Genomic DNA, 10,680 nt, shown 5'->3' on the forward strand with positions numbered 1-10,680 from the left:
CTGGAGGAAGTGTCATGGGGAATGGATATTGTACTGTTGAGTTTGAAACAAAATAGGAGTAACAAGCAGTACAATCTTTAATAGAACCAAACATGTTAGCACAGGAAACATATCCCCAAATTCTTTCAGGCCCGTTATACAAAAATATAAGAAAAGATGATCTCTAAAAATACAAATAAGTATCTGACTCTTCATTACAAAACACCTTGGAGAAAATAATTGTATACATGGGAATTTACCCATTGTCTCTGTCCTCTCCTCAGAACTTCTGACAGAGGCTCTTCATCGTCAGAAGGGATTTTGTTACATCAAGGCCCAAAACCTGCGTGGGGCGTTACGTTTCTGGGGTCAGCATGCAAAGGCGATATTGCATAAGTCAGGAAAACCCCGGAAAATGCCCCCTAAGCAACCATCCCTACTTGTCCGAAGCCACAAATCTTGAGAATTTTATGTAACCTTTCTTGCTGGAAAGCAAGGCGGCCTTAGAAACTCTTTCCACCACTGCCAAAGCCCCCGCCGCCACGACCCATTGCTTTCTGGGCTCTGGAGGCTTTGTGAGATCTCTCACAGTCCCTTCCAACAATATTTCCTAGTCTCTCACCCTCTTTCCATTTATTAATTTGTGTTTTGACGAAGGGCTCCGGGCTGCGATCACACAAGTAAGTTGTGTGTGAGTTTTGGGCCAACTGTACTCAACTAAAAAAACTGGTTTCTGATTTTGTTGAATTGCCATACAGTGGTGCCCCGCAAGATGAATGCCTCGCAAGACGAAAAACCCACTAGATGAAAGGGTTTTCCGTTTTGGAGGTGCTTCGCAAGACGAATTTCCCTATAGGCTTCCTTCGCAAGATGAAAACGTCTTGCGAGTCTTGCGATTTTTCCCCTCCCCTTTTTCTAAGCGGCTAATAGCCTTTAACAGCCGCTAAGCCGCTAAACCGCTAATAGCGCTAATCCGCTAATAGGGTTGCTTCGCAAGACGAAAAAACCGCTAGACGAAGAGACTCGCGGAACGGATTCTTTTCGTCTTGCGAGGCACCACTGTGTAAGCTTCCCTGAGTAGCAGCAAAAATGGAATTTTGGAACTTCCATCTCCATGACAGTGGAGGCTTCGGGGGAAGGAAAGGGAATCTGAGGTTTTATGTGATGCCCGTGCAGAACTCTGATTTTACTCAGAAAAGATTATGGTATTGTCTCTAGAAATCTTAAATCAGACTTGGGGGTTGGAGAGAGAACTACTTCGAAACAGGAATGTGTGTGGGGTTGCTGTTGTTTCCTAAATTATTTTCTTGCTTCTTTCCCCCTTTGCACCTCCTGCACTGACACAAATAGCCCGTTCCCAAGTGAGAGAAAACAGGCAAGTTTGGGGACTGACAGGGGACCCAATCAATCAGTACAATTTACAAAGCTGGCCTGAGAAAGGAGAGTTGCATCATGATTGACACAAGGGATAGCCAATCACAGTTCTGCAAATACGGTTTCTCCTTGTTCCTGTCAGCTCCAACCAGAAGAGGCGACTGAATATGTCATAATGACAGTGAATATACGCTTGCCTGTCTGCACTCTCAGTCAAGAGAGTCTCAAGTTTGCTTTCTCACTCACATAAAGCAAGGGCTGGAGGGTCTCTCCTGAGAAGGGGGCTGCCGGAAATGAGTGGAGAAGGGCTGCTGTATCTGCATCGTAAAAGGACAGCCGTCCCCCTTCACAGTTCAGGGCCACTCGGATCCTCTTGGGCTCCTTACTTGGAACAGGGTCCTCATGGGGGGAGCATAACTTGTACTCACCAAGCCACTTCCCCAAACCCCAGATCCCTTCCCTGGGACCAAAAGAGAGAAAACCCTTCCTCTTCACAGACTTTCTGGCAACCCCCACCTCCCATCTCTCCTCTCTTCCCACAATGACCTCCCAGAAATGTCTGCCTGATGTGAAACCCTCACATCCCAGCACATAGAAATGTGTGTCAAATCTCTCAGGGTTGTTTGACAGGTCTTGACGCACTTCTCCATCTCTCACACTCTTTCGATCCTCAGACAGGATGAGGCGGGGATGTGCTGTGTCTGGATCCAAAGTTATGTTTTCTGTGGGGGCAGAGGAGGAAAGAGAAGAGAAACGACGTCAACTGAGAAGCTGACTTTTCTTTAGCCACATGACAGAAATAGCATCCCCCATGAAATGAACAGGGACTCCATGACTCTACATTTGAGACAGGGATGTTCATCAAGTTCTTAATAATGATTCCTGAAACATCTGCATGTCTTTCAAGGGTTCAAAGTACTTAACACACATTATCCACATAGAACCCTTGCAACGTCCCTGTAAGTTAAGTCAATCTTGGTACAGTGGTAGCTCTGGTTACGTCCACTTCATGTTACGTTCTTTCAGGTTACGTCCTGTGGCGACCTGGAAGTACCGGAAAGGGTTACTTCCAGGTTTCACCTCTCGCACATGCGCAAACGCGCAAAATGACATCACACGCATGTGCAGAAGCGGTGAATCACGACCCGCACATGCACAGACGTGCCGCTGCGGGTTGCGCTCTTTTCATCTTGCAAATGGGCCTCCGGAACAGATCCCGTTCGCAACCAGAGGTACCACTGTATGCCCATTTTTCAGATGGGAAGACTAAGGCTGAGAGACAGTGGCTTGTCTAAGGCCACCCCCACCCCCCAGAGTTCATGGCAGAAGGGAGTCTAAGCAGGGACTCCCTAATTCACACCTTAATCTTTTACCTCACATCACAGACCATGCTTGACAGGCCAGGTAAATCTGGCAGCAGGTGCTCTCACCCTCCTTGTAACCACCATTCAATTTTCAGTTACATATTTAATGTAATGTTATAGCCCATCCTTCCAGGTTGTTTATAAAAAGAACAACAATAGATAAAAAGGTATTTGCATTCTCTGGTTCATATGCCCTGTCTAAAATGTCCTGCTCGGGATTCTTGACAGGAGCCGTCAAGCGAGAACAAACTTTGTTGATATGAAAGGCTTTCATTTCCTATGAATTGTGTTAATGCGTTTATTGTTGCAAGCCCAAGATAAAGGGCGAGAAATGTTTATTTTTTTATTTTAAAAAAGATATATATAACTTTATATATCCCAGTAAAACCTAGGAAGCGCCATTCCCACCTGTCAACTTCAATGCAAAGACCGCATCCTGGCTCCCCAGACCTCATTGGCTATATGACTCGTCTTTTTGTTCACTGTTCCTCACATTTATGGAAAAGGGGGGCAGTGGAAGCATCACGAGAAAGCCATTTAAAAATTAGTCAGGACATTAGGAAGAAGATCTGCTCTGCAGTCCTCACCCCGCCCCCCTCGTGCCATGTTATGGAAAGTTTGTCAAGCAATTCTTTTTAAAGACACACATTTGTACAGAGGCCTTTGGAAATTAAATGTGATATTGGATGTTGCCAGTGCGGTTTTTTGTTAAACGTAATTGGTTTTTCTGGTTTATTGTTGTATTGATTGGCCGTTATGCATTTTATTCACTGCTGTTGTCTAAAAGAATCACAGAATATACGTAATTTTAAAGATAAGTAAGAGTTTCCTTTATGCTGCCACCTGCTGCCACACTGGGAGCCAGTGTGGTGTAGTGGTTAAGAGCGGTGGACTCATAATCTGGGGAACCGGGTTCGCTTCCCCGCTCCTCCACATGCAGCTGCTGGGTGACCTTGGGCCAGTCACACTTCTCTGAAGTCTCTCAGCCCCACTCACCTCACAGAGCGTTTGTTGTGGGGGAGGAAGGGAAAGGAGAATCTTTGAGACTCCTTAAAGGGAGTGAAAGGCAGGATATCAAATCCAAACTCTCCTTCTTTTGCTGCTGCTGTCCCTTTTCAGCTCTTATGATTCCCTTTTTGTGATGTCCAGGATCAGGCCAGACTGGACTTCTGTCTTCCCACTGAGCCTTTTCCCATGGTCTGTGGTGCAATTCTATCCTGCTCTTTTAAGTTACACAGGTTTCTCTAGTCCGCCATCATGTTTAAGCAGAGTCATGTCTCCCCTCCAACATAAAAACTGAGGGAAGATCCCCATCTTGCAGGGAAGCAAGTTCACACTCAGGCAGCCCCCAGCTCCCTCCACTGACACCAGAACCCATTCAACTTCTAGCCCCCAAAAGTAGTGGCAGCCATTTTATGAGCTATTTGTGTTCATGCATTTCCCGCTCTTACACCTTACTCTTACATAAAAGGGGTGGGGATCCTGTATGGCTCAAAGGGATATTTCCCCCTCATGTGCCAGGAGCCTTTGGCTTCACTCCACCCCGTGTCTTATTGGGATTGGGCACAGAAAAGCCAGCCATCCTGGGCTGGGGGCTTCCTAAGAGTTTGCAGGATCAGGCCAAGAGCCCCTCTAGCCCAGCATGCTGCTCTCACAGAACAGATGCCTCTGGGAAATAAGGGAAAATACGGCATGGACAGAAGAGCTGCTGTGGCCTGGTCTTTTGAGAAGCGGATGCCCCTCTCCCAAAGTTCTGGCTCTGTTTGACCTTGAAATGGCTGAGGAAAACCAGCCAAATGGGCAGGGTATAATAAATTATTATTATTATTATTATTATTATTATTATTATCATTAAATGTACCTTTTTGCAGTTGAAGTCCATATTCCACAGTGTCTGGAAGAGGAAAGGGAACAGAGATTTAGCTTCACACCATCATTTAGATCACAAACCTGGCAACAGCAATATGAGCTCATGAGATTGTAGCCAGTGTGGTGTACTCCTGATGTTGTGGACTACAAGTCCCATCATCCCTAACCACAGGCCATACCAGCTGAAGATCGTGGGAGTTGCAGTTAAAACTATCTGAAACTCTCAATGCTGGTTATCCCTGCATGAACAGGGCAGGGGTGATGTCAAGGTTCAGGCCTGCCCAAATCTTGGGAGGAGGAGCAGGACCCCCCGAAGATCTCCTCATCAGCAACAAGGTTCAGACATCCCTGTTCCAGGACAGGAGGCCTCAACCCCAGGCCCCTATGCTCTTGGCTGTCTCTTGGACAACCCCACCCTACTTCTACCTCCCTTACATGAATCTCAGGGCCAAAGGAACAGGAAAAAATGCCTGAAAAGCTGTAGGTGAGGCTGCTTGGGAAATGGGTCAGATGTGTGAAAGCACCTAAGGCCTGGCTGAGAGAAGCGAAGAGGTCAAGGACAACTTTTTACAGACAATTCACAACTTAATGGAGGCTCACATTCCTGGGGATTGTGCATAAAGGCAAATTGTGTAAAGTCAGAACGATACCCGGAATCACCCTTTGCCATGAGATTTCGCAGGAGCCTTTCAGAGCCCAGTAAGGTGATTTGCGTGGTGGCCAAACCCTTCGTGGCAAGAGCTTTCAAGCCCTTTACCTTGCTGACTGGAATCTGGGAGGCTCCCCCAAGATCTCGCAAGAGCTTCCAGAGCCCAGCAAGAAGGGTTTATCCTCCTCTTTCAATGCATAAGAAAAATCAGTTATGAGTCATCTACATAGGAAAGTGTGACTTCTAGATATTGAAAGAGAATAAATAAGCGTTCCATTTTCCTGGCACCGCTAATGACCTGGAGCATTTCATGAACCATTTTAAATGTCCAGTATAAAATATTTTCAGCCCTTCTTTACTACCTCTGAATTTTTCCATGACTCCCTCCAGGAAGGGATTTATATCGCGGAAGTCCCAGATCCTCCACTTCAGAGCAGGAGGAAAAGCCACAGGAGGATCCTCTAAGTTCTCCTTCTCCTGAGACCTGGGAGGAGAAGAACAAAGTCAAGCCACCAGCCTTTCAATGCAAGGAGCTTTCTGACAGGGCAGGTGTCTCATCCTGATGATAAAGGCACCATGGAAATATCATGAAGACTTGGGAGCAGAGTTCTTCCTAGGGCAAAAGGGAGCATCTAGATAATGTGTGGATCTACAGAGCATCTAAGAAGGTGGAGAAAAACCGCTACACACACCTGCTTCCATAATATATGGAAGGAAATATATGAAGATTAGATTGAAGGTAAAGAAGCTGATGTATGCAAATTAATATTTAGAGGAAAAATTAACAATACAAGGTCCTTAGAGATTTAGAACTACATCAGTTTTAGTGAAGCATTTCAAATGATTAAAATTATTAATATTTTGTAGCCCAGAGCTTACATTTAAGTAGAACGAAATACAGTGGTGCCCCGCAAGACGAATGCCTCGCAAGACGAAAAACCCGCTAGACGAATTTCCCTATGGGCTTGCTTCGCAAGAAGAAAGCCCATAGGGAAATCTCCGGGGACCTCTTTTAAATGCTGGCAGTGGGGAGCAAAGCCTTTCCCCCCCCTCCGGCCTTCAGAAGAGGTCCAGGAAGGCCGGCGGGGGCCGAAAGGCTTTGCTCCCCACCGCCAGCATTTTAAAAGCGGTCCGGGATAGCAGGGAAGCGCTTCCCGCTATCCCGGACGGCTTTTCAAGGCGGGGGGGGAGCAAAGACTTTCGCCCCCCGCCGGCCTTCAGAAGAGGTCCTGGACCTCCCCCCTGCATGCCTGCCTTCCCGGGAGAGCGGAGAAATGCGCGTTTCTCCGCTTTCCCGGACGGCTTTTGAAGTCCGCTGTCCGGGGCGATCTTAAAATGCTGGTGGGCGGCAGCGCTGTCGCCTGCCAGCATTTTAAAAAACCTCAGGACAGCGGAGGACTTCTCCGCTGTCCGGGGCGATCTTAAAATGCTGGTGGGCGGCAGCGCTGCCGCCCACCAGCATTTTAAGATCGCCCCGGACAGTGGACTTCAAAAGCCGTCCGGGAAAGCGGAGAAACGCGCGTTTCTCCGCTCTCCCGGGAAGGCAGGCAGGTTTTTTAAAAATGCTGGCAGGCGGCAGCGAAGGCTTCTCTGCCGCCCACCAGCATTTTAAGATCGCCCCGGACAGCGGAGCAGTCCTCCGCTGTCCGGGGTTTTTTTTAAATGCTGGCAGGCGGCAGCGAAGGCTTCTCTGCCGCCCACCAGCATTTTAAGATCGCCCCGGACAGCGGAGAAGTCCTCCGCTGTCCCGGGGTTTTTTAAAATGCTGGGGGTGGGAAGAAAAGCCCTTGTCCCTCCCCACCCCACCCCCAGCCTTCAGAAGGGGTCGGGGGACAGACTGTCCCCGGACCTGGTCTGAAGGCGGTTTCCATAGGAACGCATTGATTGATTTTCAATGCATTCCTATGGGAAACCGTGCTTCGCAAGACGAAAAACTCGCAAGACGAAAAAACTTGCGGAACGAATTAATTTCGTCTTGCGAGGCACCACTGTATCAGAACATGTCTTTTCTAAACATGGGAGATTTAAAAAAATTGAAGTTGTATGGGGAACAAGGTTCTCCGAGGCTACTATTCATGATGCCAAAGGCAGTGGTGCCTCTGAAACCACAGGAGGGGAGTGTCCTCTGGGGCTCGGATCCTGATCACGGGTTTCCCACAGGCTTCTGGTTAGTCACTGTGAAAACAGGATGTTGGACTAGATGGGCCACTGGCCGGATCCAGCAGGGCCCTTTCTCACACACTTATGTCTGAGGAAGAACCTGCAGAAGCCAGAAAGACACTGGATATTTAAGGGTAAGTTATAGTGAAGATGTTTACAAGCCCCTTTTGAATGTCCCCCCTTTTTGTATCAATTGCGGAGTAAATAAACCCATCAGGGAAAAGGAAGAAATATGTAACGGACAATGGTTTCCTTTCTATGATTGTAGATGAGACTAACAGCTAGGAAAATGTGTCCCTGTTTTTGTTTGTGATCTTGTTAAATGGATGGTGGAATCCTAAATTATCTCTGGAAAGAGGAACTGGAAGAGTGAGTTTCCCACCTGTTAAACAGGAACTTTTCTAGCAACATAATAAGGCAGGGGTTTTCCGTCACTTACCTCTGCAAGAAGCTTCCAATATCCTGGATGGGAAAGAACGAAAGATGTCAGTGGAGCCATTTCTGCAGTCAGTTATAAATGCTAAGCAGCTGAGTACCAGCTTCTGGGAATCACAAGTTTGGAGAGCACTGCTGTTTTTTAGGCTTCCCAGAGACCTCTGGTTGGCCAATGAGAGAACACAATGCTAGAATGAAGGGGCCTGTGGTTTATCTAGCAGGGCCCCTTCTGCGTCCCCAGGACTGACGCCTTTCAGCCTTCATGAACTGTTTTCCTTCCAGCAACCTTTTTATGTGACTAAGAAACTCTTGTAGCCTGAAGCATCACACTCTACCCTCTCACATCAGGATGAGGCCTGACCTGCAGGAGTTCACTGGCTGGTTCCTGAAGCTTCTCCTCCATCTCCCGGATGAGGCTGTCAAGAGAGGAGACTTCCCTGGAGAGTCTGGCCAGCTGCTCCTCCCTTTGGGCTGCAATCTCCTTCTCCACTTCTGCCATCTGGGCCAGAATACGTTTCTCCTGTTCTTCCAGAAACTGGTGCAGTCGCCTGAACTCAGCCACCATCTTTTCCCTCTCTGCATCTGTTTGTTTCTGCAGCAAAGAGGTTGAAAGAAGAGGACAAAGGGCCAATATCAGCCATTTAGCCTCCTGTTAAAGGATGAAGAGGCCAGTTATCAGAATTCCCTTGGAAGGCCACTTCTGACATATTCAGCAGAGAAAGAACTTCGTAAAAACTTACAAGCCCACCCCCTCCTTTAAATGGTCTTTCAGGCTCTGTGGGAGATCAGACCATTAAAAAATAAACCTCTTTCTGTATTCCATATTTATCCCCCCCTCCAGATATTGATTCTAGACTATACAATTTTTTCATCTCAAAGTAGTAACAATGGTGCTTACAAGCAGGTATTGGCTTTCCTTTTCTGTGTTTGCTTTAAATACTAGAATTTTTTCTCTCTCCTTCCTCACATTGTGTAGGCAGCTGCTGATCTGATCCTGAAAAGAAAACAAAATCCAAGTTGGGCTGCATTACACATTAACAGGCAAGCTGAATCGTATGTTTGCTCCCTGCCCCACATCCCTGGGTCCCCTTTTTCATCCCAGAGGAGGCAGAAATGGGGCTGCCCTATATCAGAGCTGAGAAACATGGGGGTTTTGCTATTTGTCCCCCACACTCAACACACCTCCAACACCCTTTTTATTAATCCTAGATGTTGTAATCTTTCGTCCCAGGGGAGTTACTGCAGGCTGCATTCAGGGGGGGTCACTGGGCAGACTTTAATCCCTCAAAAGGGAAAATAAATGTTTATTGTATAAAGTTTCAGAAGTTTAGTCTTATCAGGCTGCACAAGATCTCTTCCTGGAGGATTCCTTTTGGGCTGCTTACATTTTATTACAGTATTTTAATTTTAATTTTTGCAAGCTCCTCTTGTCTGCAGCTCTTCCACCCCCAAGAAAGACCCGCTGCCTTTTCCCACCTTGTACTCCTGGGACGCCTCCTCTAGAGGAACCACCTCGTGGCTTTTGTGCTCCTTGGATACATGACACACCACACAGATGGGGCTTTGGTCCTCCTGGCAGAAGAGCTTCAGGGGCTCCTGGTGCTTTTCGCAGACCCTCCCTTTTCCTTCTCCCTGCTTTTCTTCTTGAAGACGGAGTTTCTCAGCTATTATTTCCAAAGCACGTATCACAACTCTCGTTGTATCACTCTGCACAAAAGCTCTTGCTGGCGACTCCTGGTCCTTTCTCACAGACCCTTCCTTTTCCTTCTCTTTCCCCTGAGGATGATTGAATTTCTTAATTATTTCCACACAATTTGCCAGCTGCAGGTTTCGCCTGATGCTGCCTCGCTCCACCCTTTCCCTGCACAGAGGGCAGGAAGCCTCTCCCTCGGATTTCGCCCAGTACCGGATCAGGCAGGATCGGCAGAAGTTGTGCCCGCACTCCGGGATGATCACCGGATCCCTGAAACACTCCAGGCAGATGGAGCAAGTGGCTTCCTCGCAGAGATCCCGGACGGGACCACCAGAAGCAGCCATGGCGGAGTCACCAGGAAGAAGGAGCTGGTTTCGTTTTCTCTCTTTTGCGTCAGCAAATGGGAGGGTTTCCTTTCCAGGAAATTCAAATACCATTACTCAGGATCCCTGCTGCCTTGGAGTTTAAGCAATCATTTCCCCGTGGGAGCTGGTGGAGTTTGTTGTAGTTTTGTTGACTATCAGCACATCAGCCTCAGACTACTTTGCAGGCTAATGAATGAATTGCCGCCCCCCTCCCCCGCCTCCCTCCATTCACACTCCTCTTTCTAGTTAGCAGCCCCCACATACAGAGGAGAAACAGCCCAGCCCTCCCTCCCGGTGCCAATTTGTAGTGAGTTGTTTTGACAGACTCGCCGGCGTCTGATAATGTGCAATAATAACCTCTGGAACCAGCTCTGCAAACGGCCTTTGCAAACGTATCTCAGCTAAATAGTATCCAGTTACAGTGGTACCTCGGGTTACATATGCTTCAGGTTACATACGCTTCAGGTTACAGACTCCACTAACCCGGAAATAGTGCTTCAGGTTAAGAACTTTGCTTCAGGATAAGAACAGAAATCGGGCTCCGGTGGCGCGGCGGCAACAGGAGGCTCCATTAGCTAAAGTGGTGCTTCAGGTTAAGAACGGAGCTCCGGAACAAATTAAGTACTTAACCTGAGGTAGCACTGTACTGGCCAATCACATCACAGGGCAGCTATTACCAGCAGCTTTCCCTTAGCCCCAGAGCCGCCTTTCCCATAGGGCTTAGTGGTACGCTGCCCCAGGGCCTCTCGGGGGCGCCCCAGCAAGTGGGGGGGCTGCGCGGCCTCCCCTTTC

The 10,680-nt window shown here is 47.9% G+C and overlaps 1 protein-coding gene across 3 annotated transcripts in view; it reads right to left on the reverse strand.

Annotated features, from left to right (window-relative positions):
- LOC309336814 (zinc finger protein RFP-like) overlaps window positions 1-9,923 on the reverse strand; it is a 40,164-nt gene extending 30,241 nt beyond the window's left edge. Inside the window, exons 1-7 of one of the 3 annotated variants that reach the window (XM_081853173.1) lie at window positions 9,307-9,883; window positions 8,729-8,824; window positions 8,192-8,422; window positions 7,835-7,857; window positions 5,598-5,719; window positions 4,579-4,611; window positions 1,559-2,075 (exon numbers count right to left, since the gene is read on the reverse strand). In XM_081853173.1, the coding sequence (XP_081709299.1) occupies window positions 1,567-2,075; window positions 4,579-4,611; window positions 5,598-5,719; window positions 7,835-7,857; window positions 8,192-8,422; window positions 8,729-8,824; window positions 9,307-9,867 (1,575 nt within the window). In that variant the 5' untranslated portion in view covers window positions 9,868-9,883 and the 3' untranslated portion in view covers window positions 1,559-1,566. Of the gene's footprint in view, window positions 1-1,558; window positions 2,076-4,578; window positions 4,612-5,597; window positions 5,720-7,834; window positions 7,858-8,191; window positions 8,423-8,728; window positions 8,825-9,306 lie in introns of those variants that run through there. The other 2 variants (XM_081853174.1, XM_081853172.1) reach the window with 2 other exon arrangements.
- Window positions 9,924-10,680: the final 757 nt, after the last annotated feature.

Source organism: Podarcis erhardii, assembly GCF_964252035.2.
Source record: "Podarcis erhardii genome assembly, chromosome: 2".
In the NCBI taxonomy this organism is placed as follows: Eukaryota; Metazoa; Chordata; class Lepidosauria; order Squamata; family Lacertidae; genus Podarcis; species Podarcis erhardii.